The following is a 27,538-nucleotide window of genomic DNA, read 5'->3' on the forward strand; positions in this document are numbered from 1 at the left end:
TTTCGGCTACTGCTCCACAACCATGCCTGCCTGCTACCGCCACACTCCCCACCATAATGATCATGAACTAAACGTCTGAAACTGTAAACAAGTTTCTAAGTAAATGCTTTCTTTTATAAATTGCCTTGATGGTGGCGTCTCTTCACAGCAATAGAACAGTTGAATACAAGCTATACTCACATAGTGAAAAATCTGGTTGGATAATCAGATCATTGATAGAAAAGCATTTTTCACTTGGCCTAAATAATAACTCCCACTAACAACAGTAGATGAACCATCCTATGTAAGAACAGTTGAAAAATATAGTTTGGGTGCAGGTGAGATGGCTCAACAGGTAAGAGCACTTGCCATACAACCCTGATGACCTCAGTTCAATTCCTGGGGCCCACCTGGTCGAGGAGAAGAAGAACTGACTCCTGAAAGTTGTCCTCTTAATTCCATATGTGTGCCATGGCACACATATGCTTTCCCTACCCAAGATAATATTAATTATACTAATAATAAAAACAATAATTTAGAATTTTAACAATTTTTTTTATTCTTTGTGTCTTTCACATCATGCATCATGCATACCATTCATATCCTCATCCCTTCATATCCACCCTCTGCCCTTGCAACCCCCCCCCAATAAAATAAAATTTAAGAGAAAAAAAAAGAAAGAAAAGAGTTGCAATCAGTAAGGGGTGGGGCCAACTCTGTACAGCCCTATCCTCTCTGCCTTTGGTGATATCAGGAGCCGCAGACATCAACAGAAACCGTGGCTGCATCAGGGCCTGAAACCAGGCCCAGACATCACCTTGGCTCTGGGTTAGCAATCAAGCCACCCACATTAGCCCACTCCCCACTTCTTTCACCTCTTCAGATGGGCCTCTGTCCACAGGACATGAACCAGCCTCTCTCTCTCTCTCTCTCTCTCTCTCTCTCTCTCTCTCTCTCTCTCTCTCTCTCTCTCTCTCTCTCCCTCCCTCCCTATTGAACCATCTTTCTAGTCCCAGCACACATTTTTAGTGCTTTTAAAAATAGCTGAAACTTGTCAATAAGAAAGAAGAGCCAAAAGAACTATTTGAGAGTTAAAGTATGAGAGGAAATGCTGGCTCCAAAAGTCACCTGCATGTGCAAGCTTTTTTCTGAAACCTTCTAATCCTCTTCTTCAATACTTAAATATTAGCAGAACTGACTCTCACTGCAGTAGTCAGCCACTGAGACAACACCTAAAAGAGCTGTACTTTACAGTATTTATTGTACTTATTGTTTTTGTCTAGTCTTCATAAGTCACAGTGGGCCTCAGGTGGCCGATTGAATGCAGTGGAAGTGATGTGCAGCTTCTGAGATGATGCCATACATGCCCTTATAGCATTTGCCTTGGTCTCTTGATCACTCACTTTTGGAGCCCAAGCACAACAAACGGAATCCAACTATGCTAGAGAGATGGTAGAGAGAGCGTCTGAGATTTCATATAGAGTGATTCCTGACTAGCCTTCTGACTATTAGAGCTAACCTAGCTTAGGCTATAGATGTACGCTGGATCAAAGTTAAGTTATTGTTGTCAATACCTCCCTAAAATGCAGACTCAGGAGTAAAACTAGCAATTCTTAAGCCATTAAGTTATCAATAGAAAATTGAAGTGCTCCTCCTCTTCCTTCCTTTCTCTTGTTGTGAAGTGTGTCCCCTCAGGTGGGTGCAGAGTGAATAAGGACATGTCTTGACAACATGGGGAAATTTCTATCTAACATTGCTAGAATTACTGACTTACTCATACTGTGGCTTCAAAGCTGTCTTCTGGAAAGTAAATGTGTCACGTCTGTGGTCAAGACATAGAAGAACTAGAACTATCTCTCAAGCTTAGGCATATAGGTTAGCCATAAAGCCACAACTCAAAATTGCAATACAGATAAATATGTGTATAAAACCAAATACAAATGGAAGCTTTCCTCAGGAAGAAATAACAGGAGTGTAACTAGTGGGAAGGGTCCAGGCAGAAGGTATAATGAACTTAGGTCTATGCCTAGCACATACCTTTGCAGGACTAGTTCACTGCTTACCTTTATAATATGGAACACATTCCTGCCATTGCAGCAATCAGAACATGTGTGCACCTCTATCTATAGACAATTAAATGGCCAGAAATTTATGTGGCTAACTCCCTTTAGAGCCTGAATTAACATATAAGGAGCTCATTATACACTGGGACAGAAGAACCAGAAGGACTCAAGGTAGAATGGCAGTTGGCAGCTATGCATATGCTGATTAGGAAGTACAGAGCCAGTTTGCAAAAAAAAAATCGCTATGAGAATTCATGGTGGGAAGAGCTAAAGAGAGACAGGGAGAAAAATAAAAGAAAGAGAGATATGTGCCTGGTGACAAAGGCCTGCAATCCCAGCTACTTGGGAGGCAGAGGCAGGAGGACTCAGTTTAAGGCCTCTGTGGGTTACTAGGCAATGTAGCCAGACCCTATCTCAAACTTTAAAGCACTTTCTAATAGTACAGAAAGGTGTTGAAGATAGAGCTCAGTGGTAGAGCACTTTGCATGGCACATGCGAGGCCTTAGGCTCAATCTCTAGCACCTTTGATAAAAAAAGAAGAGATAACAAGAGAAAGCAGAGGTAATCACTATTCCTACCTTTGTTTCTGAGCTTTCTTGAGTCCTGAGTTTTCTTGGGTAGGTGGAGGGCTATGTGGAAAGGAGGAGACAGTGCCTCAAGTAGCCCAGGCTGGTCTTGAACTTCCTCCTGCTTCTACCTCTCAAATGCTGAGAATATATCACCACACCCAGCTACAATTTGTACAATTTCAATTTAATTTTAGTTTAATTTAACTTGGGATTAGACTGACAGTGGACTCAGAGTTAATAGAGAGGAGCCCTAACCTTCACTTTTATTTGAGGATCTTTGAAAAAATTACAGGTTGATTTAGGTTTCATTTTAGGTTTGAATTTCTCATGAGCACATATTTTAAAGCAATGAGTTTTAGAAATTATTTCTCTAAAATTATTTTTATCGAGTAGTATCTTCATGTAGAACATTATCCCTGAGGGACAGAGCTCCCCTAGGCACCAAAAGGCTGTGGGGATGCATTTCTATTTCTTTGTCTCTGACGAATTAGAGAGAAACAATATAAAGACAGGAAAAAGCTCCGGACAACACGGGCTCTGGGTTTTTCTAGTACCTGCTCAATTACTGTCATTGTGGTCACAGACTCATTCCTGAATCTTGGCTTCTTATTCTGCACTATGCAGCGATCAAAGTTTTGCTATTCTATGAACATAAACCAGCAGTAAGTCTCTAACCCAAAACTATCTTCACGTAGAACTTTAATCTGACACTGAAGAAAAAACGTGTAATGACCAGCCTTTACTGACCAAGATCTGAAACTTCAGTTTCTGGTCATTTATAATTTCTTCCTGATTGTGCAAAAAGGACAGGAAATGAAATGGGGAACAATCTTAATGTCCAAATTAAGTTAGAGGCTCATTTAAAATCCACATTCACATTAAATGTGATAGGTGTGGTAAAGTAAAAAGATAAACAAATTTGAAACTGAACTGATAAGTATTTAATGTCCTATCATGATGGCAAAATACTATACCTCAGAGAAATCAACTTATCTATTATGAAAGCATTACATTTATATTGTACTAAAAGTCCATCTAAATACAACAAACGTCAATAATTGTGTATATTCTTAAATCCAGGCAAACTTTGTACCACTTGCTTTGAACAGATCAGATTGTTTATGTGGTAGGGTTTATATTCTCTAATAGACTATGCACTGCTTGAGTTCCAAAAATACCTTTGTAGTAATTAATTCCGCATGCCTCCCCCACCTCCACAATTGGGTCACTTTCTTTGGGAAGATATAGAGGAAAGGTTATATGTGTTTGTATCGTTAGATGCATATAATCACTTGCTCAACATTTTATTGAGCACCTAGACTGAATGAGCCAAAGGCACAGGCCCCTTCACAATATTCTTTTGCTTTCAAACTCACAGTTCTAGTAAGGAGGCAATACTCAGTTATTTTACTAGATACTTTTTCAATTTTGAAGAGATAAGTAGATTTTAGAAAACTCAAGGGGTTGGAAAGATAGCTCAGTAGTTAAGAGCATTTGCTTCTCTTGCAGAGGTTTGGTCTCCAGCACCCACTTGGTGGCTTACAACTATCAGTAACCAGAAGATTTGAACCCTTTCAACCTCCACGGACACACCAGACATGCACAACTTGACCAGAAGCTTGTGGGGTCTATGAGAAGGGTGCTGAGGGGAGGAGTGAAGGACACAAACTTTAGGTCTTATCATGGCAACAAGAATTCTTTTGGGGGCTGGAGAGACGGCTCAGTGGTTAAGAGCACTGACTGCTCTTCCTAGAAGACCTGGGTTCAATTCCCAGCACCCACATGGCAACTAACAACTGTCTCTAACTCCAAGATCTGACACCCTCACACAGACATACATGCAGGCAAAATGCAAATGAAATAAAAGTAAGTAGTTTTTAAAATTTATTATGTATCTAATATTCTGTCTGTGTGTATGAAGAGGGCAGCAGACCTCATTACAGATGGTTGTGAGCCACCATGTGGTTGCTGGGAATTGAATTCAGGTCCTTTGGAAGAGCAGGCAATGCTTTTAACCGCTGAGCCATCTCTCCAGCCCAGTAAATAGGTTTTTTAAAAGAATTCTTTTTCTCTCGAGATTTATGTCATAAAACAAGTCTACTATTCCACATGGCATCCCCTCCAGAGCTTAGAATTTAGAAACTTTGGAAACTTGAGCACCACATTAGGAGAAGGGAACTCAACGTAGCTTAACAGTCAGCTAGCCCAGCCTAGTGCCCGGAGAGGAGGGGTTGGGGGCGGGGCAGGACCGACCGGGAGGTTGGGCCCTCTGTGAGTGCGCCCCAGCGGCCAGGCCAGCCCGGTTTGCTGACGTTAGGAGCCAGACTTGGATTGGTGAATGAGTCCTTCTGTCTGAGCTCATAGGTGCAGAGCGGCTTGCGGGGCTTTGATTGGCTCAGTGGCTGCTGACCGCTTATTGGCTGTGGTAGGTCGTCTAGGCGACCGAGGGGCGGAAAAAAGGAGAAGGGTGTTTGGCCTGGCGGGAGTGCTGAAGGTTGTGGGCGGCTGGGCTGCTCTCCTGGGCGGTGTCCGAGGAGCTGTTGGCCGAGTCGCCCTGTCGCCCTGGGCTTCCGCCACCCTCTGGGAGTTGTCCGAGCGCGTGGGGTCCACTAGCGAAACCCTTAGGACGGCGCCATGGGCTGCTGCTTCTCTAAGAGACGGAAGAGTGAGAAGGAGTCGAAGGCTGAGGGAGAGGAGGAGCAGCCCAAGCTCTACAGCTGGGACCAGCGGGAAAAGGTGATGTTTTGAGGGCTCCCTACTCTGCGTCCTCCCCGGCTGCCCCTCAGCGGGTCCCGAAGGAGCAGACGAAAACGGGACAGGGAGGCGGGTGGCCCACAACTGCCTTTCTCGCGCGCGCTCGGGGAGCTGAAGTCGGTACGCAGAACTTTGGGGTCTGGCTGTGAAAGGCTCAAAGGAGTTGGTGGTCTGCCAAGCTAGACCCTCAGGGCCTCATCCTTGGCTCTGTACCCTGACTCCCCATCCCAGGATGGACTTCCGGGGAGGTAAAGAGCCCGGAGGGTGCTGGATCTCCAATTAGCTCCTTTCACCAGCAGCGGCCAAAGGGGTTTGTTCGAATTTCACACACCAGACTGATTCTCATCTTTTCTGCAGCTTGTGTTCCTGAGCTGTTCCTCTTTTGTCTGCCCGTCCTGACAAATCGCTTTTGGTACCTCATGGTGTTACTCAGTGGATTGTTTCATGTTCACCTTTGCTTTCCCTCCTCTTCCTTTTACCGGAAATAAATAATGAAAATTAAGGCAGTCTTGGAATATATTATTGTGTGAGGTGAAAGTCCCCAACATAAACCAGGAAGTAGTTTATTATTGTTGCTTTATATGAATGAAAACACCCTTTATTTTTATATTATATATAGCTAAACCCCAAAAAGTTTCGAAAAAGTCTCCTATTCTTGCACAAAACACACTTACTTAGACATACATTTCACAATGGTTCCTCTTTCTACATAGTTCTTCATTTCTGCCTAGTATAGTTGCTTGTAAAACAGTTTGATAGGCACCTATTATTTTGGTTTCCCAAACAAAATGAAAGATCTTATTTTTTTAAATGGGTGTTGGTTAACTATTGCTTAATGCAACATCTTTGACCAAAATATACTTTATAGTAAGTCTGTTATTAACGCTTTGATATAATAAATCATCCTGCATCGTTTAAAATCCCCAGAAGAATTTAGGTATTCATATAAATGAGATTCTCTTTTAAAGTGTTGGCTTTAAAAAAAAAATCAAAGATTTTGCTGGACTTCTCAGGCCCAGTTTTGTGCCTTTGATTCTGAAACCCTTCCTGGGCCATGTGGCTTTTTGTTTCCCTTCTCTTATAGCAGGATTTTGTCATGTAGGAAAGTGGTCTATTTTCTGTTTTATAAAAAGATTGTGCCTATCAAAGTTATTTGGTTGGTGGATTATTAAATATTCATTTTCGACAGCCTTGGGATTTTTAACAGTGCTGCTTAAATTTTTTCTCCCCAGTACTGGAGATTGAACTATGCTAGGCAAGCATTCTACCACTGAGTGGCATCCCTAGCTAAACAATACTCTTTAAACTTGAACTTACTGCTCCAGGGAGTTGTTTTTGTTTTTGTTTTGTTTTTCAACTTTTTGTTTTAAGGTCACAGGCTAAAACTAAAAGTGTGCTTTATATTTTTGCAGTAGTCTTGGGTTGGCTATGGCTCATATTTTCACAACAGTTGCCTTACAGCTAACTTCTTCTGACAAAGTTCTGGTTAGTTGGGATCTTCTGTTCGTTTTGTTGTACTATGTTACGATATTTTTGCCACAGGATTTTCTTTATTATATTTTGAGACAAGGTCTCACTCATGTAATTTTGATATCCTTGGCTGACTGACTAATCCTCCTGCCTCTATCTCCTGATTGCTGGAATTGCAAGCATACATCACCAATTCTGGTTAGAGACAATGATTTGTTATGTACCTCTAGCTAGCCTGTTACACATTCTATAGCCAGGCTGACCTTGAACTTTTGGCAATTCACTTACCTTAGCCTATTGAGTACTGAAATTATAAGCTTGTGTTACCACACCCTGATAATTGGGATCTTTCATGTGTATGTGTTTTGTGATTTTTTTCTTGTGATCTTTGTCTAAGTACTGAGAAAAAGAGCATAGTGGATATTAGCATCTAAGTGCCCCTTCCCCCACCATGTGAATGTGCATTAAACTGAGATGCGTTAGGTTTTCAGAATGTCATAGAGTCTAAGTCTATGTGGTTTAAAGTTAGATCAAGCAATTAGTCAGCCTGTAAGACTTTTTAAAAATGAGTTGCCTGTAATTTCCTTACCATTGGAAAAGTAGTTTTTAAAATTTTGTTAGGTTGCATAATAAGAGTTGACAGGCACCCCAGGGTTTTGGGGTTTTGCATTGGGTAATTGGGTCAGCCTTAAGGGACTAAAGCAAGGAGAAATTGTCTCAATTAGAAAGAATGTTTGGGGACTAAGTAGTGTCATGGCAACTTACATACTGCAGTCAACAGTGGAAGAAACTCATTTTCCATTGCTGCTGACTTTGAAAAAGGGGAAAAAAGCCTACTACATAGTTACTGAATTGACATGACAAGAAATATTTTTGGGTTGCAAGATCTCTGTTTAAATTATTTGGAGCTGGGCGGTGGTGGCGCATGCCTTTAATCCCAGCACTTGGGAGACAGAGGCAGGTGGATGTCTGTGAGTTTGAGGCCAGCTTGTTCTACAAGAGCTAGTTCCAGGGCAAGCTCCAAGACTACAGAGAAACCCTGTCTCGAAAAAACCAAAATAAATAAATAAATAAATAATTTGGAAAGAAATGCTTTTCTCATTACTATTTGTATGCTGCATTCATTAGCTAAGCAAATTATTCCATGTATATGTATTCAAACACCAAGGAAAAGCCAAAATTATTATTCTTGACCTCCAAGAGCTTACTGGTCCTTTGGAGTTAAAATAGGAAATATTGAAGCAAAAATGAGGATGAGTGGCATAGAAAAGTATTTTTAAATTTCCAGTTACTCATGCTAAAACTCCTAAATAATAGAAATAAGAACTAGTTTTCTTGGCCAGGCATGGTGGAACACACCTATAATCCTAGCAACCCTGGAGGATAGGTGCTTATGAGTTCAGGGCCAGCCTTCTGGGTTTCAGGCTGCTGTGTGTGAGTGTGGTCATTTTGAGACTGCGATCTCGACTCCTAAAAAAAAAGTTCTCTAAATGATAGCCTAAGTGTGAAACTTGTGATTTGAGTATGAAGAACACACTTGTATTTGTCTCATGATCATTAGAAATTCAAGTGTCTGTTGTGCATCTTTGGGTAAAACAACCAATTTGTGCATTTCAGGTGTCTTAGATATAAAGTTGGCTAGTGTTAAGAGTTCTGCACAGTTTAGCAAGGTGAATAAGGTCTGTCCTGAAGAAGAGACATTAATTGATAGTAATGATTATCTCCAGAGATAATACTTTGAGCACAACTTATAAGAGATCATAATCCCCAGAATTTTCATCAATAGATGGGGTGACTTTGTGAGGAGCCAATGTCTATGTTAGAACCTTCAGAGAGGTTGGATGGGTGACCTACTAAAAAGTGTCTGCAGTGGCTAGGAAGCTAGATGCTATTTTCATCATCTTCTAAGTATGTGAGGTAACTCAGTTGTCCATTGATGTGAACTAAACCAGCCCCAAACTTAATACCTTCAAACACTGGCCAATACTGGTTTTGTTTATGACTCTGCCCTTTGTGTAGGGCTAAGCAGGGTTGACTCTATGTGGCATCAACTGTGGCAACTTGAGTAGGGACTGAAGGATCACCTTCAGGATGGCTTAGCCCTAAAGCCGGCTGTCAGGTTGATAAAAGGCATTCAGTTGGGAGCTCATCTGGGACTGAAGGCCAAGCACTCTCCATGTGTAGTCTGGGCTTCCTCACACGGTGAAGAGGTCCAAGGACCAGTGACTCCAGTGAGACTAGTACATCTTTTGCCCCCAAATAACTTTCTGATGTCAATATTTTATTACATATATATTTTAAGATTTGCTTATTTTACAATTATAGGTATATGTGAGTATCTGAGTGTGGGTTTGGACACATGAGTACAATGACTGTAGAAGGCAGAATCAGGTTCTCTGGAGCTGGAGTTTCCTTCAGTGATGAACCACCTCACCTGAGTGCTGGGAACTCAGGTCCTTTGCATGTACTCTTAATGACTGAGCTATCTCACTGGCCCCTCATTACATATATATTAAGAGAAAATGTTTAATGTGCATATTAAAACTTAAATAATTATCTGCTAAGAGCTGTATTTTTAAAAAAAGACTTTCTTTTGTAAACTGGATTTCTATTATATTGAGCAAATTCCATTATTATATCTCAGAATATCATTACTGAAGTTAACTATGAAAATAAAATGTAATGAAAATTTTGCTTGCTTCTTAGTAAAGGAATAAAATGTTCACTTGTTTTCTGTTAAGAAAATAATACCTAATACCTATTGGATACTAATATCAGATTAAATCCAGCTTCTGCTACATAGCAAGTTTGAAGACAGCACAGGCTATAGGTAATAAATATAAAAATAAACTATGCTCACTTCATCAAGGCTCTTGTTTTAGATTACAACTTATCCATGCTTATAATTTTAGACGTATTAAGAACTAGTAACTTTTATAAAATTATTATGGTTCTAAACTACATATTTGTTATTAATTTTTGTTTTGAAATACTTTTGGAAATTTCTGAGAACATATAGTAACACATCCTAAATTTCTCCTTTGAATACTGTTTAATAATCCAAATAATTTTATACTGTAAAGTTAGCTATAGCATCTTTAGCTACAGGATTAATTTCTCATGAGCTTGTAAAAATGGAATGTCTAGGGAAAGACTAAGAGGAGTAAATTACATTGAACACTTCAGCACTGGGGGCTCTTATAAAATGTGTATTAATCAAATGTTGTTGAAGACCTAAGTCCCTTATATTTGGAGTTAGGGCCACTAAAGAAATAAAAAAGGTCACATAAGATTCCTAAGGATGGAATTCCGATCCTACAGGATTAGTGACTAGAAGAGTCATCAGAAGGGAAGCACAGTTGTGTCCCCTGACTCCACATAGCGGAAAGTGCTGGTGAAGATACAAATACAGGGATTAAAAGGGCTTTTTCATTTGGAGCCAACTATACCAGGCTGCCATAACAAATTGCCATATTCTGGATGTCTTAAACAAGTTTATTTCTCAGAGTTCTAAAGCCTGAGACTCACAAGAGCAAGATGCTGGCAGGTTTGTTGTCTGGTGAGATATCTCTTCTTGGCTTCAGATAGCTATCTTTTTGCTGTGTCCTTTTATATGACTTTGCTTCTATATACTCTCCAGCTCCAGAATGCCCCTTTCCCACTTTGTGTGTGTGTGTGTGTGTGTGGTTTTTCGAGACAGGATTTTTCTGTGTAGTTTTGGAGCCTGTCCTGGCACTTGCTCTGTAGACCAGGCTGGCCTCGAACTCACAGATTCACTTGCCTCTGTCTGCCTCCTAAATGCTGGGATTAAAGGTGTGTGCCATCACTGCCTGGCTTTTCCCACATTTTATAAGATCAGTAATCCCATTATGAAGGCCTCTAGTTACTTCTCAAAGGTCCCACCTCCAAATACCATGATATTAAAGGCTAGATCTTCCATGTAAAAATCTGGGGAGACAGGCTGGAGATACAACTCAGTGGTAGAACACTTGCCAAGCATATATGATCTCCAGGGTTCAGTCCTCAATAGCATTAAAAATGGGGGCAATATGAACATAAGTCCACAGCACACTCAAGCCTATTAAGAAAATAAATAGCTCAGTAATTTAGCAATAGATCTTATGTTGGTATTTGTAACAAGAAATCTTAACTCCTAATAATGATTTATATAGGGTGTGTGTGTGTGTGTGTGTGTGTGTGCGTGTGTGTTAATTCATTTGAGCATGGTGTGGACCCACACTTGCCTTGGTTGCTTGTAAAGATCAGAGGAAAACCTTGAGTGTCAGCCCTGGCTTTCCACCTAATTTGAGACAGTGCCTTTTGGTCTTTGATGCTGCACAGGGCAGGCTGGTCAGCCTATGAGCTTCCAGGGATTCTCCTATTGCTGTCTCTTGTTTCAGGATTCCACATATCTGGTTTTACGTGAATTCTGGGGATCTGAACTCAGATCTGCATGAGCCTCCCAAGTGCTGAGGTTCTAGGTGTGTGTTGCCACCACACCCTCCTCCCTCCCTCCCTCCCTCCCTCCTGATGTGGGAGAGTCTTCTGTTTGTGTTGATTTCATTCGTTAATAAAGAAACTGCCTTGACCCATTTAATAGGCCAGCCCTTAGGTGGGTGGAGTAGACAGAACAGGAAGAAGGAAGTGAGGTAGATGGCTCAGACAGATGCCAGGCCTCTCCTCTCTGAGAGAGTCGCCATGAAGCCAGCCACCAGGTCAGACGTGCTGAATCTTTCCTGGTAAGACACCACTCGTGGTGTTACACAGATTATTAGGTATGGGTCAGTCAAGATGTGAGTAAGAGGCTGAAACTAATGGGCCAGGCAGTATTTAAATGAATACAGTTTGTGTGTTGTTATTTCGGGTGTAAAGCTAGCTGTGTGGGATCTGGGCAGGATGAAAAGCAGGCCTGCTCGCCACATCACTACACCCTCCCTTCATTTATTCTTTCATTTTTGGTTTTTTGAGACAGGGTTTCTCTGTGTAGCTTTGAAGCCTGTCCTGGCACTCGCTCTGTAGACCAGGCTGTCCTCGAACTCACAGAGATCCACTTGCCTTTGCCTATTGCGTGCTGGGATTAAAGGTATGCACCACCACCGCCCAGGCCCAGCTTCACTTTTTAAGAAAAAGTTTAAATGTATTTCTTTTATGTGTGCACGTGTTTTGCTTGCATGTGTGTCTATGTACCACATGCATATCTGGTGCCCAAGGAGGGCATTGGATCCCTTGGAACTGGAGCTGCCATGTGGGTGCTGGGAATCGAATCTGGCTCCTTTGCAGGAGCAACAAGTGCTTTTAACTACAAAACCATCTCTCCAGTCCCCTAATTTCATTTATAATTTCTTGCAGTGTGTGTGCTTATAGACAAAGTAATTTTACTCTTATTAGATGCACAATTCAAGCTTATTTGTTATGAGTTCAATTCTTCTGTATTTCTAGTTTTATCTATTTTTGTACATATATGTATATATGTGTGGGTGCATTGTGTGGGTGCACTTACACACAGGTTTTCTGTATTTTTAATTTTATCTACTTTTTGTACGTGTGGGGGGTACACATACACATGCATGTGCCTATGGAAGCCAGAGAACATCCTTGGGTGTCATTCTTCAGACATCATCCACACATGCACCCTCTTTTGAAACAGATGCCCTGGAATTCTCCAGGTATGCTAGGCCATGGGCCAGTGAGCTACAAGGATCTGCCAGTCACTGACTGCAGTGCTGGGGGTGATAAACTTATGCCACCACACCCAGCTTTTTACATAACCTGGATTGAACTCAGGTCTCTGTGGTAGTTATCTTTATTTCTTGAGGCTCTTTTGTGTTCTCATACATGGATTGTTTTGTTTTTCCTGTTTGAGGTAGGGTCTTGCTATTTAATATAGCCTCGATCTGAGCTGTTTTCCTGCAACAGCCTATTTATTTCATCTGCGCGTGAGTGTGCATGCAACCCCCCAATCCTGTATGTCTAGATTTTAATTTGGGGGTTTTCTTTACCTATAAGTAATCCAGAGTAGTAGTGTTAGAAAATATTTCTTAGATTTAATTTTCTACTTTAGTTGGCTTCCTTTGGAAGTCCTAGGGATACAACCAAGGGCCTTGTGAACCTTAGGTGAGTGTCAATAACTGAGCAGTGCCTCAGCCTCTTCTAAATAGTTTTGTCTTTTGTTTGTTTGGTTGGTTTTGGTGGGGTCTCATTGTATAGCCCTAGCTGGCCTCACACTGACAACCTCCTGCCTCAGCACATCTGCTGATTCTATTTCCTCAACATTTTTCAGTTTATCCCATCGTTCTCTTCCCCTCTAACTGCTTCAGTCCTTTCTGCCTAAGCCTCTCAGATTCACACTCCATATTTCCACATTCTTATTAATATTTCTGAGATGTATGTTTAGCATGTTTAAATTGTTCTGTAGCTTCTGTTGTCCATAGCTTCCTAACTTTATACCAGGATCCTGCCTAATCTTCTAGTTTCATCTACTACTACTTCAGTATCTCTGGTAATACCAGGCCCCCTTCCATTTTCTTCCTGATAACTAAAGAATTTTATCTTGTTCAATATGATACCTTTTTCTGGAATGGTCTTTCTTTCCTAGTATTTCCAATAAACTCCAACTTATTCGTGCTCACTTTGTACAGTAAGTCGTGTTGCCTGCTATGTGAAATACCTCCTCTGTATTTCTAAATTATTCTCAGCACCTCTCACTACATAGTCAGGTTGTTTAAATGGTCTATTTAGACATATGCTACTTCTCTTTTAGTGCCTAAAATAGTGTCTAGTTAATTTGGGGTATTCAAATGTTGGTTGAGTGAATGAAGATCTAGAAAGGTAAAGTGACTTTTTGAAGATCATGTTGTTCATAGGTGAAAAAATTGAGTCTGGAAAATGAGTACCACTTATTGCTTCATGCTATAGACCAGTGCTCATCCTAGAACATTGTGTAAAATTGGATAAATATAATATTGTATATGATGGAATAACTTACTTCAAGCTAGTTTAATAACAACATGCTAACAAGTTACTTTGTAAGTAAACAATATGTGTAATGTATCTAAAGGAACCTGTTTCTAGTGTATAGTTTTGCATGAAATATTTATATTTATAAACAGTTAAAATAGTAAAATAGTTTCAATAAATTAAAAAGTAATACATTTCAGCTGTTGTTTAAACCGTCAGACTGGCCTTTTATTAACACACTCCCTTCTTTTCCTCCTCCCTCCCCCTGCCTCTTGTGTGTCTGTCTGTCTGTCTATGTCTAGTGTGTTGGGGTTATGTGCTGCAGATCAGACTCTGAGACGCAGGCATGCTAACCACACTCCATCACTGAATTATATGTCTAGCCTCTGACTATATTTTGACAGCACAGTTAAAATAAAAAAAATAATGTGACATATTTTAGGCCTAAATTTATACCTAAATATCATTTTGTAGTGGGGTAAAGATTTTCAATTTAAAATGTTTCTTAAGAAGTGGAAGTTTTAAAAATTAAAGCACCAGGAAAAGCAAAGTACCAGAAAGCTGAAATAGTATGCATCTTTATTTTTATTTAAATTTATTTGATTTTAAGACAATCTTTTTCTTATTTTACATACCAATCCCAGTTTCCACTCTCTCCCCTCCTCCTGCTCCTTCCACCTTTCCCCCAGCCCTTGCCCCCATCCATTCCTCAGAGTAAGGCTTCCCATGTGGAGTCAGCAAAGTCTGTCATATCACTTTGAGACCAAGGCCCTCCCTACTATATCTAGGCTGAGCAAGGTGTCCCTCCAAAGAGAATGGGTTCCAAAAAGCCCGTTCAAGCACTCACTAGGGATAAATCCTGGTCCCACTGCCAATGACCCCACAAACTGCCCCAGCCACACAACTGTCACCCATATTCAGAGGACCTAGTTTAGTCCTATAAAAGTTCCCCCTCTGTCAATCCAGAGTTGATGAGCTCCCATTAGCTCAGGTCAGCTGTCTCTGTGAGTTTTCCCATCATGATCTTGACTCCTTTGCTCATATTCTCACTCCTCCCTCCCTTCCACTGAATTTTGGGAGCTCAGCCCAGTGCTTCACCGTGGATCTCTGCATCTTCCATCAGTTGCTGGATGAAGGTTCTATGGTGACAATTAAAATAGTCATCAATCTAATTACAGGGGAAGGCCAGTTCAGGCACCCTCTCCTCTATTGCTTAGGGTCTTAGCTGGGGGTCATCTTTATGGATTCCTGGTAATTTCGCTAGTGCCATGTTTCTCACTAGCCCCATAATGGCTTCCTCAATGAAGATAACTATTTCCTTGCTCTCCCTCTCTGTCCTTCCCCTTTCTTGAGCATCCCATTCCCTCATGATCTCTTTCCCCCTCCCCTTCTACCCTCCTTCTCCCTTTCCACCGCCCCCACGCTCTCAATTTTCTCAGGAGATCTTGTCTATTTCCCCTTCCCAGGGGGATCCATTTATGTTTCTCTTAGGATTCTCCTTGTTACCTAGCTTCTCTGGGTTGTGGACTATAGGCTAGTTTTTACATCTAATATCCACTAATGAGTGAGTACATACTGTGTTTTTTTTTCTGGGTCTGGGTTACCTCACTCAGGATGGTTTTTTCTAGTTCCATTCATTTGCAAGCAAATTTCAAGATGTCATTTTTTTTACTGCTGTGTAGTACTCCATTGTGTAAATGTACCACATTTTCTTTTTCCATTCTTCAGTTGAGGGGCATCTAGGTTGTTTCTAGGTTCTGGCTATTACAAATAATGCTGCTATGAACACAGTTGATCAAATGTCCTTGTAGTATGATATCTTTTGGGTATATGTCCAAAAGTGGTATTGCTGGATCCTGAGGTAGGTTGATTCCCAGTTTTCTAAGAAACTGCCATACAGATTTCCAAAGTGGCTGTACAAGTTTGCACTCCCACCAGCAATGGAGGAGTGTTCCCCTTACTCCATATCCCCTCCAGCATAAGCTATCATTGGTGTTTTGATCTTAGCCATTCTGACTGGTAAAAGATGCTATCTCAGAGTTGTTTTGATTTGCATTTCCATGATGACTTAAGATGTTAAACATTTCCTTAAGTGTCTTTTGACCATTCGAGATTCTTCTGTTGAAAATCCACTTTTTATATCTGTACCCCATTTTATAATTGGATTATTTGGTATTTTGATGTCGAGTTTATTGAGTTCTTTATATATTTTGGAGATCAATCCTCTGATGTGAGGTTGGTGAAGATCTTTTCCCATTCATTAGACTGCTATTTTGTCTTATTGACTGTGTCCTTTGCCTTTTTTAAATAATTTTTTTCTTTTTTTTTTTTTTTTTTTTTTTTTTTTTTTGGTTTTTCGAGACAAAGATTTATTTATTATGTATACAACATTCTGCCTCCCTTTATGCCCACACGCCAGTGGAGGGCGCCAGATCTCATTACAGATGGTTGTGAGCCACCCTGTAGTTGCTGGAATTAAACTCAGGACCTCTGGAAGAGCAGTCAGTGCTCTTAACCACTGAGCCATCTCTCCAGCCCCTATCCTTTGCCTTATAGAAGCTTCTCAGTTTTAGGAGGTCGCATTTATTTTTTGTTTTTCTCAGTGTCTGTGCTACTGGTGTTATATTTAGGAAGTGGTATCCTGTGTCACTGTGTTTAAGGCTACTTCCCACTTTCTCTTCTATCAGGTTTACTGTGGCTGGATTTATATTGAGGTCTTTTATCCATTTGGACTTGAGTTTTGTTCATGGGGATAGATATAGATCTATTTGTATTCTTCAACATGTTGACATCCAATTATGCCAGCACCATTTGTTAAAGATGCTTTCTTTTCCCGTAGAACAATTTTGGCTTCTTTGTCAACAATCAGTTGTTCATAGGTGCATGGATTAATATCAGGGTCTTCAATTTGATTCTGTTGGTCCACCTGTCTGTTTTTATGCCAATACCAAGTTTAACTCTCTAATAGAGCTTGGAGTCAGGGATGGTGATCCCTCCAGATGTTCCTTTCTTGTACAGGATTGTTTGGGCTATTCTCTCTCTCTCTCTCTCTCTCTCTCTCTCTCTCTCTCTCTCTCTCTCTCTCTCTCTCTCTCTCGCTTTTCCATATGAAGTTGAATATTGTTCTTTTGAGGTCTGTGAAGAATTGTTTTGGGATTTTGATGGGGATTGCATTGAATCTATAGATTGCTTTTGGTAAGATTGCCACTTTTATGATATTAATCCTACCTATCCAAGAGCATGGGAGATCTTTCCATTTTCTGATATCTTCTTCAGTTTCTTTCTTCAAAGACTTAAAGTTCTTCATACAAGTCTTTCACTTCTTTGGTTAGTGTTACCCCAAGATATTTTATGTTATTTGTGGCTATTATAAAGTGTGATATTCCTCTGATTTCTTTCTCAGCCCCTTGATCATATGTATATAGGAGGGCTACTGATTTTTTTTTAGTTGATCTTGTAACCTGCCACATTATTCAAGGTTTTTATCAGCCCTAGGATTTCCCTCGTAGAACTTTTGGGGTCACTTATATATACTATCATATCATCTGCAAATAGTGGAAGTTTGACTTCCTCTTTTCCAATTTGTATTCCCTTGATCTCCTTTTGTTGTCTTATTGCATTAGGTAGAACCATGAGTACCATGTTGAATAGATATAATGAATGAAATGAAAGAGTGGACAGCCTTGTCTTATTCCTAATTTCAGAGAAGTCACTTTGAGTTTCTCTCCATTTAACTTGGTGTTGGCTGTCGGCTTGCTGTATTTGCTTTTTATTATGTTTATATACGTTCCTTGTATCCCTGATCTCTATAAGACCTTTATCAAGAAGGGTGTTGGATTTTGTCAAAGGCTTTTCAGCATCTAATGAAATGATCATGTGGTTTTTTTCTTTCCGTTTATGTGGTGGATTACATTGATGGATTTTTGTATGTTGAACCATCCCTGCATCTCTGGGATGGCGCTTACATGATCATAGTGGATGATTTGTGGATAATTTTTCTGATGTGTCTTGGATTCAGCTTGCCAGTGTGTTATTGAGTATTTTTGCACAATGTTCATGAAGGAGATTGGTCTGTAATTCTCTTTCTTAATCACATCTTTGTGTGGTTTGGATATCAGTGTAACTGTAGCCTCGTAAAAAGAATTTGGTTCTTTTTACTTTGTTACTTCTGTTTCTACTGTGTGGAACAATTTGAGAAGTATTGAGTTCTTCTTTGAAATTCTGGTAGAATTCTGCACTGAAATCATCTGGTCCTGGGTTTTTTTGTTTTTTTTTTTTTTTTTTTGATTGGGTGGCCTTGTACATTCTAAACACACATTTTAATACTGAGCTACATTCCAGCTGAAATAGTATGTTCTGATTAGGATAGATGCAGAGGATATAAGCTTTACTTTCTTAGCAATGTTTTGCAGCAGACTCTTGCTCTGTAGCCCTGGCTGGACTTGAATTCCTAGTAATATTCCTGCCTCAGCTTCCCAAATGCTGGGATTGCAGGTGTGTACTCTCATGTCTGACTTATATAGCTACTCTGTTAGAATAATTGTTTTTAAAAATATATTCTTTACCATTGCACTCCATACTAATTTTGTGGTCACACAGATTCCAAATAAACTGAAAGGCTGTTGATAGTAGCAATGATGATATGTCACCTGGGTTAACTCGCAGGAAGACCCAAATCTTAGAGTCACACAGGCTTTCTTTTAGCTTTGCATGCCCAGGCATGAAATTTGATAGCAGAAAGAGCAGATCCACAGAGAATCCCTGTCTCGAAAAACCAAAAAAAAAAAAAAAGAGCAGATCCATTTCTTAGGAGGTAGATATATATTAACCAAGGTTAAAAACTTTATATTAATTAAAATTGCTAAGTTCACCTCTCTTGTAACAGCAGTATTGTTATCACACTTAGAAAATGAAAAAAAAAGTACTTGAGGTTATAGGCTTTGTGTATGTGTGTGAATATCCCTAGTTGCCTAAAAAGTTTTACAACTGAAATGGTTGGAACAAGATCCAAGCAATTGGTGATTGTGTCCTTGAACTTTGGTTTCCTTCCCCCTTTCCTTCCTCATTCCTTTTATTTACTGGGGGAAAAAGTTATATCCTATTAATTTTCTAATTTATTGCAAAGTCAATGAAATTGGAAACTTAAGCTTTAACATTAACAACTGTGTCTGGCATCCCATAGGCACTTACTTGTTTTTGGTGAATAATGTTAACAATACTCAAGGTCTTGTGCTTTGTCCCTGCAGGTTGATCCAAAAGATTACATGTTCAGCGGACTGAAGGATGAAACAGTAGGTCGCTTACCTGGAAAAGTGGCAGGACAACAATTTGTCATTCAAGACTGTGAAAACTGTAACATCTATATTTTTGATCACTCAGCTACTATTACCATTGATGACTGCACCAACTGCATACTTTTTTTGGGACCAGTGAAAGGCAGTGTATTTTTCCGAAATTGTAGAGACTGCAGGTGTACATTAGCTTGCCAACAATTTCGTGTAAGGGATTGTAGAAAGTTGGAAGTCTTTCTGTGCTGTGCCACTCAGCCCATTATTGAATCTTCTACAAATATCAAGTTTGGATGTTTTCAGTGGTACTACCCTGAATTAGCAGCCCAATTCAAAGATGCAGGGCTCAGTATCTTCAATAATATATGGAGCCATGTTCATGATTTTACACCTGTGTCAGGAGAACTCAATTGGAGCCTTCTTCCAGAAAATGCCGTAGTTCAAGACTATGTTCCTATTCCAACTACTGAAGAATTCAAAGCTGTACGAATTTCTACAGAAGCCAATAGAAGCATTGTTCCCATATCCCGGGGTCAGAGACAGAAGGACAGCGATGAGTCATGCCTAGTGGTATTATTTGCTGATGATTATACAACTGCAAATGCCAGGAAATTAATTGATGAGGTAAGGAGAGAGAGAGAAGAGAAATAGACATAGATAGGACTGTTCTAGGTTTTACTTATTGTTATTTGTAGTAGGAGGGAGGCCGCTTATTTGTTCCTGGCCACTTAGCCCCAAAAAATCACACAGAAACTATATTATTTAAATCACTGCTTGGCCCAATAGCTCTAGCTTCTTATTGGCTAACTCTTACATATTAATTTAACACATTTCTATTAATCTGTGTGTCGCCACATGGCTGTGGCTTACTGGGTAAAGTTCCAGTGTCTGTCTCTGGCAGCTACATGGCTTCTCTCTACTCCGCCTTCCTTCTCCCAGTATTCCATTTAGTTTTCTCTGCCTACCTAAGTTCTTCCCTATCAACAGGCCAAGGCAATTTCTTTATTCACCAGTGGTATTCACAGCATACAGAGGGAAATCCCACATCAATTATTTACAAATTAATTATTAGAAATACTGGCAACCCTCAAGTTATAGTCCTCTAATTCCTTGGCTCTACAAAGTTTACCTTAGAAGCAGATCTCTTGGTCCACAAAATCCTTTCTCAATACAACTTTTAAATCTAATTTAATTTAGTAAGCATTTGTTAGCACCAATTATATGCAGGTTATGCTGTTATCATATTTCATTCATTATATTATACATGTTTGTTTTCCACATCTTTGCTTAAATACCTTGTAATTAGTTGCAACTTAGAAATAATAGAACCTAGGTGATGCTGGAAATTAAGGCGTACAGGTACATTTCTTTGCTTCAAAGATTTTCCATTCTTCATTATAAACAATTTCCACACACGCTCACAACAGTACTGCATATTGAAGCATAGTCTTTGCTAATGATTTTTCTAATGAGGAAAATTTTTTGGGAGTTTTAATTGGTTTAGAGGATGGAAATGACATTTAAGAATACAACTTTTAGACCCTGTTTTGACAGTGTCCTCCACATTGGGCTCCTTATTTTCTCTTGTCCCATCGCCATTGGTAGGAAGTGGGGATCTACAAATAATATGAATAACATGGGAATTGGAATGGCAGAATCTCCAAGACTCATGACTGGTGCCTTTCAGTGAGTTCATCAGGTAGAGAAGAGTTAATGTACAACAGCTTCCCCTTGAAAAGCATGTGAGGAGGGAGAGGTTAGGCTCCAGAAGCAGTAGCTCCTTTGTTGGTAGAAAGATATATTGATCAGAATTTAGCCAATAACAATCTATTTTAAGTTAAAAACTCAAGCTTCCAGAAGTGAATAAGTGTCTTTCTGAAGGGACTGTTTTAAAGTAGAAGCACACCAAAAGGAGTGAGTGTGTTGACAAAAAGTAAAAATGAATACCTCTTGATAGCTATACATCTGTAATGCAGAGAATCCATGTCTGGAATTTACAAAGTATATTTGAGGTATAGCTTTTAAAACTATAGAAGCTAAAGTATAAATTTTAGACTTTGGTATTTTCTTTTTTTTTGATTTAGGGTCTTTCTGTGTAGCCCTACCTGGCCTAAAACTTACTATGTAGACCAGGCCTATGTCTTGAACTTCAGCAATCCTCCTGCCTCTGCATCCCAATGGTTTAGGCTATTGTGCCTGGCTTAAGATGTTGATATTTTCTTTTGTTGTGCGAGTACGATAAGAAGCATGCTGTTAAGTTTTTTAAAATGTAAAAAAAATGCTTGTAGACTTTACACTATATAGTCACATATTAATTCAACATCTGAGAAGTAAATATCTTCATTATTGTGTATGACAAATTTGTTTTGTATGTGAGTTTTTACTACATATAATTTTCAAAGATTAATCATTCAAGTTAAACTCCATTTTGTTAGATAATTAGGATATTTTAACATGTTTAAAGAAAAAAAGCCATCAACACAGTCTATTTGTGAGTCATCAATGCTCTGAACCTTTTGACTTTTGGTATCTGATGTGTGAAATGGCCTTTGCAAGAATATGACTTAGAAGAGTGATGTTCTTTAAATGTCCTTCTGGAATGCAAAATAACAATCCTACACTAATAATAATAGTAACTTACTCTTATATATTTTTACCAGTCAGGTACTTGTAAAAGAGATTTACATGAATTAACTCAGTGTTCAAAATAACCTTGTGACCTACAGACAGGGTAAATAACTTGGCAAAAGTCACTCAGCTAGCTGGTAAACATCAGAGCTGTGATTCATACATGCAGGCTGATACTCTTCCCGTATATTAACCCTTAAACATAAAGCTGTTGTGCTGTCCCAGTGCTGAAAGAAAGCTGATGCTAAGAAAAGGGAAAGACCTAAATGTTATGTTGAGAGGTTATATATTATTTAAATTATACTTGAGTTAGCAAAGAAACTAGTTCTGGAAAAAATAAAAGTTAAGTATTTTCACAGCACAGCTATATTAGGACAGCTTAGACTGGGAGATGCAGTTACCAACTCTGATTTGCTGAGGAACATCATAAAATCACATTTTATATTGTTTCCACAAATTATTTTCTTATATAGGGAGTATGAAACTTGAGAGGATTGGATGTTCTAGAAGGCTGGCTAAAGTAGAAAAAACACTGCATAGGGAGTTAAGGAAAGTTACTGAGACTTTGTTTTCTCACCTCCAAAATTACTTTTTGCTTTTATATGAATCACATGTATTTACAGGATAAATTAGAGTAACATGCTTTAATTATTTCAGTATAATTGAAGTTAGTTAGTTACCACAACTTAAAAGTCTTCAGAAATATGATTTTCATGTAAAAGAGTCTCTAAATATCTTCCGTGAAAATATTAAGATACAGCTTCATAGTTCATGCTTTGTTTTAGATAATGGCATTTCAATTAATCTTTTTTTTAAGAAAATGTCTTATGCAGGTGGGTATGTAGCAAACAATGGCCTTGAATTCTTGATACTCTGGCCTTCACCTCTTGAGTGCTAGGATTATAGGCATGATCCAACATGGTTGGCTATTTAATCATAATTTTTTTAGTTTATATATCTGATTATAAAATGAGTGAAAATAGTCTATAAAATTTGAAACAGTGATAAGATTGATTCTGATATTTTAAGTCTTTACAGTTATCTAGCAATAATGTTCATAGGTTTTCTTGTAAGCTTTTTAAAGATTTATTTATTATGTATGCAATGTTCTGCCTGCATGTATGCCTGCATACAGGAATAGTGCATCAGACCTCCTTATAGATGGTTGTGAGTCACCCTGTGGTTGCTGAAAATTTAACTCAGGACCTCTGGAAGAACAGTCAATGCTCTTAACCTCTGAGCCATCTTTCCAGCTCCAGTTTCTTGTAATTTTTAATGTATCTTCTTGTCTGAGGTCACACTGAGTGAAAGTTCTGAAATAGGATTTGCATTTCATTCAATTTTATTGTATGATATTCAGTAATAGAACTATAGCATGAAATATAACAAGTTGTTACCACCGATTTTATAGAATAACTTAGAAAATATTTGCAATCAAGTAAATAAAAATTTATAAAAATATTTAGTTAACTGATTTTTTTAAAAAAAAGTATTTTAATTTTTTTTTTTGAGACATGATTTCTCAGTGTAGGTCTGGCTATCCTGGAACTCACTCTACACAAGGCTGGCCTTGATCTCCCAGTTCCTCTCCTCCTGAGTGTTATGATCAAATGCACGAGCCACTGATGTGGTATTCCCCTCTGTATGCTGTTAATATGTTTTATTGCTATTGGTTAATAAAGAAGCTGTTTTCGGCCAATGGCTTAACAGAATATAGCCCGGCTGGAAGAGATATAGAGAGAGAGAGTGGGTGAAGTCAGGGAGATGCCATGTAGCCTCCACAGGAGAAAGACTCCTGCAGGAGCCTGCCAGAACCTTGCCAGTAGTCAGTAGGCCACAACCTCGTGGTAATACACAGAACAATAGAAATGGGTTACTTTAAGATGTAAGAGAACATGGTTGGCTATTTAATCATAATTTTTTTAGTTTATATATCTGATTATAAAATGATGAGTGAAAATAGTCTATAAAATTTGAAACAGTGATGATTGATTCTGATATTTTAAGTCTTTATAGTTATCTAGCAATAATGTTCATAGGTTTTATCTAGAAACACAAGTTATTGACCAAACAGTATTGCAATTAACATAGTTTCCGTGTGATTATTTTGGGTCTGGGTGGCCGGAAAATGAACAAACAGCCTCCATCTACAAACCACCATCACCCATCCTAAAAAATAATTCTTTAATCCACCATCTCATTAACTTGAATTAAAATCAAAGCTCTGTTAATTTATAGACCTTGGGCAAGTTCTTAACCATGTCACATCTTAATTGTCTCATCTCTACAAGGAAGATGGTGGTGGTACCCATCTCATGAGAGGTTAAATGTATTTTGTATGTATGTATGTATGTATAACATTCAGAAAACTTCAAATGGTCCCATATGTGTGGTCTATCATTCTTGCACTCTACTATACAAATTGATGTGATGGCTTTTTAAATTAACATTATGTAGTATTTTTCTGTTTTATTTTAACATCTTTATTAACAAATTATGTTCATTGTAATGAACTGTGTTATTTTTCATTGAACATTTTCTGTATCATCAAACTAAGCTTCTGGTTAGTAGTTGTAAAGTAGTGACAGCGGAGTCTGAATTACTCAGAACTAAAACAAAAATCAGAATGTTGGGTTGCATTATATATGGAAAAATGTTCAAATAACAAAACCTTGTTTTCATCCCAAAAGTTCATTTTCCAACCTGAATGAAGTTTTATTCTCCACAGATGGTTGGTAAAGGGTTTCTCCTAGTGCAGACAAAGGAAATGTCAATGAAAGCTGAAGATGCTCAAAGGGTTTTCCGAGAAAAGGCATCTGACTTTTTTCTTCTTCTGAACAAAGGTATTTTCTGGGTGACTGGGGTACTTTTGTGGTTATTTTCTTTTTTGACTCTCTTAACATTTCTCTTCTTTCATGTTGCCTTCTCTTCCTCTTTTGTTTGGTTTTCCCCAAAACCCAAGAAGCGCTGTAGAACTCACTTTTCTCCTGTTCTTTCTCTTAGTACTTAAATGGTCACATTTCTGTATTAGTTCAGTTGTCATTTTATTACTATTTTACCTTTGTACTGTTACAAAGCACATAATAAGGATATGCTTTGGCTCTGCTGAAAAAGAAGAATTATAGTCACTAATTTTCTGTTTTCATATAATTAACTTTTTGTGAAAATTATAATTTTCCCTAGCAAGTGAATACCAGCAATAAGTTTCAGATAGTGAAGAAATATGCAAAAGAGAGGAGCTGGAATCTGCTTGCCCTGCTGAATAGATGCTGCTTGCCTATATTTTCTTAAAGGCATATTGACTCTGGAGGCCAAAGTCTACCTTTCTGTTGGGAGTAGGGACATTGTTTGCTTAAGGCTACCAGCCGGTATGAATAGCAATATGGAATGCTAATTATGTATACTCTACAGACAGGGCACATCTGTATGTGTGTTCTTTATGTATAAATAAAATATAATGAACTCTGAAACTGTGCATGAAAAAAGCATAGAAGGACTGTTAAGATAATTTTAACCAATAATGCTCTATGTAATTGGGCTGCTAAGTGTTAGCATAATATTTCATATTTTTCTTATTGTGGTAGTGGCAATGACTTACTCAATCCAGTGCTTGAGTCTACCTCAGAATATATTTTGACATAGGAACATTCAAATGAAATCTTGGAAATGAACCTTGAAACTCTCATCAACTTCCAGGAATGGAATTAAGCAATAAGTCTAATGGATATCCTAAAGTGTAAGAGTTAGTATTGAATTCAGTAATCTGAATCAAGGGTTTATGTATTTGTATAATATTAATAAAGAAGTCTTATAAAATTGCTTCAACCTAAACAGTACCTGTCTTTAAATAATACAACATTTCACATGGAAGTAGTAAAATGTTTTGTTTCTGGAAAAAGTAGAACTAAAACCAATGAGCAGATGTTACCAGAATTTCAGGAAATAATGTCATACAATCAAGTCTTAAAAAAACAAGAGATTCTGGGGCTAGAGAGATGGCTCACTGGTTAAGAGCACTGACTGTTCTTCCAGAAGACCCAGGTTTGATTCCCAGAATCCACATGGTAGCTCACAGCTGTCTATTATTCCACTTCCAGGGCACCTGACATCCATTGATAATACACCAATTCACATAAAATAAAAATAAGTAAAATAAAATAATTAATTGAAAAAAACAGAGGTGTCTTCAGGAAGTACTTAAAGACTGAAGCACTTGCTTGAAGGAGTTTGCATTGGAAAAATTTGGGGGCAGTTTGACCATTGAATAATGGAGGTTGGGGTAAGAGTAGTAAGAGTGCTTGAATAGTATGAGGACCTGGGTTCCATTTCTAGCACTAAAATAAATAAACAAATAAACCTCACAAAGAATAATGCAGGGGCTGGACAGTAGTGATGCATGCCTTTAATCCCAGCACTCGGGAGGGAGAGGTAGGCGAATCTCTGTGAGTTCAAGGCCAGGCTGGTCCACAGAGCAAGTCCAAGACAAAGAAACCCTATCTCAAAAAATAGTGCAGATAGATAATTTAACAACTGTTATGCACCTGTGGAAAAGTAGAGGCCTGAGCAAAGTAGTGCACACCTGTAATCCCTGTAATTGGGAGGTAGAGGCAAGAGGAGTTTAGGAGTTCTCAGCTATATAAGGAGTTCGGAACCAGCTTGGGCTGCTTGAGACCATTTCAAAAAAAGAGGGAAGGGGCAATGGTGGCACACTCCTTTAATCCCAGGACTGGGAAGGCAGAGGCAAGCCGATCTCAGTGAGTTTGAGGTTAATCTGGTCCACAGAGCGAGTTCTAGGATAGCTAGGGCTACATAGAAAAACCCTGTCTCAAAAAAAAGCAGGTGAACATTATGATTACAGGCTGTGTCTCTTACCTTCTTTCTGCCTCCAACCTCTTCTGTCTTTGTTCCTTTCTTTTTAAATCTGGAGAAAGGGAATCTTTCAATCTATTGATAACTGAACCAAGATAGGAAAGAAAGTTACATGACACAAGGAAACAATGAACTAAGCCCAAAATACAAGACATTCTATAATATAACTAGCTAGCTTTCTTCAGGTGAGGGAAATCTTTTAGATTAAAATAATCTAAAGAGATATAACAATTAGTGCAAAGAGAGAACCCTGACTTGATATGGGATTGATAGTTTTTTAGCTAGGAGTTTGAAGGTGATAGGGAGTTGTTTAATGCCCTTAGGTATGGAAATAGTATTGTGGTTAGGCAGGAAATGCATGCTGAGTATCATGGTGTCAGCAAAACAAGAATAAAACATGTTTGTGCACGTAATGTATAGTATGTAGGGGCCAGCAAAATGACTCAATGAGTAAAAGCACTTGCCACCAAGCTTGATGACCTTGAGTTCAGTTCCTGGGTCCCATGTGGAAGAAGGAGAGAACTTACACCCACAAGTTGTCCTCTGACTTCCGTAAGTGTGTCATGGCATGAGTGCCCACACCTCTATATCTATAAAAATAACAAACAAATAATTGTTTAAAAAAAAACTATGTGGCTAAATTTTGACTCTTGGTGACTATAGTTAAAGGTAAGGTGGATATTTATGCTGTTCTTTCAGTGTTTCTGTAGTGTGTGTGTTTTTTTAAAAAAATTAAACATTGGAGCGGTTGAGCAATGTCTCAGCAGTTAAGAGCACTCATAGGCTGCTCCACCAGAGCACCCAGGTTCTCTAGTCTCACTGGTGGCTGACAACTGGCTGTAATTCCAGTTCCTATGGATCCAATGCCCTCTTCTGGCCTCCAAAGGCACTGCATGCACATGGTCCACACACATATATATGCAGGCAAAGCTCCCATAACACATAAAAAGTGAAATAAAAA

At 38.8% G+C, this 27,538-nt stretch overlaps 1 protein-coding gene and 1 long non-coding RNA gene across 3 annotated transcripts in view; one reads left to right on the forward strand and one right to left on the reverse strand.

Annotated features, from left to right (window-relative positions):
* Positions 1–5,083: 5,083 nt before the first annotated feature.
* Rp2 (RP2 activator of ARL3 GTPase) overlaps positions 5,084–27,538 on the forward strand; it is a 48,131-nt gene continuing 25,676 nt past the window's right edge. Inside the window, exons 1-3 of the mRNA XM_038317422.1 lie at positions 5,084–5,347; positions 19,039–19,704; positions 24,437–24,551. Of these exons, the coding sequence (XP_038173350.1) occupies positions 5,246–5,347; positions 19,039–19,704; positions 24,437–24,551 (883 nt within the window). The 5' untranslated portion in view covers positions 5,084–5,245. The remainder of the gene's footprint in view (positions 5,348–19,038; positions 19,705–24,436; positions 24,552–27,538) is intronic.
* Positions 14,877–27,005, reverse strand: LOC119805455. 2 transcript variants are annotated; one of them, XR_005283905.1, is made up of 4 exons: positions 26,581–27,005; positions 18,983–19,096; positions 18,442–18,553; positions 14,877–14,931 (listed from the first exon to the last, which is right to left on the reverse strand). It is a non-coding gene; the product is annotated as an uncharacterized LOC119805455 (long non-coding RNA). The 2 variants fall into 2 exon arrangements; XR_005283906.1 differs by having other exon boundaries at positions 18,442–18,557.

This window comes from Arvicola amphibius, chromosome X, assembly GCF_903992535.2.
Source record: "Arvicola amphibius chromosome X, mArvAmp1.2, whole genome shotgun sequence".
Classification (NCBI taxonomy): domain Eukaryota; kingdom Metazoa; phylum Chordata; class Mammalia; order Rodentia; family Cricetidae; genus Arvicola; species Arvicola amphibius.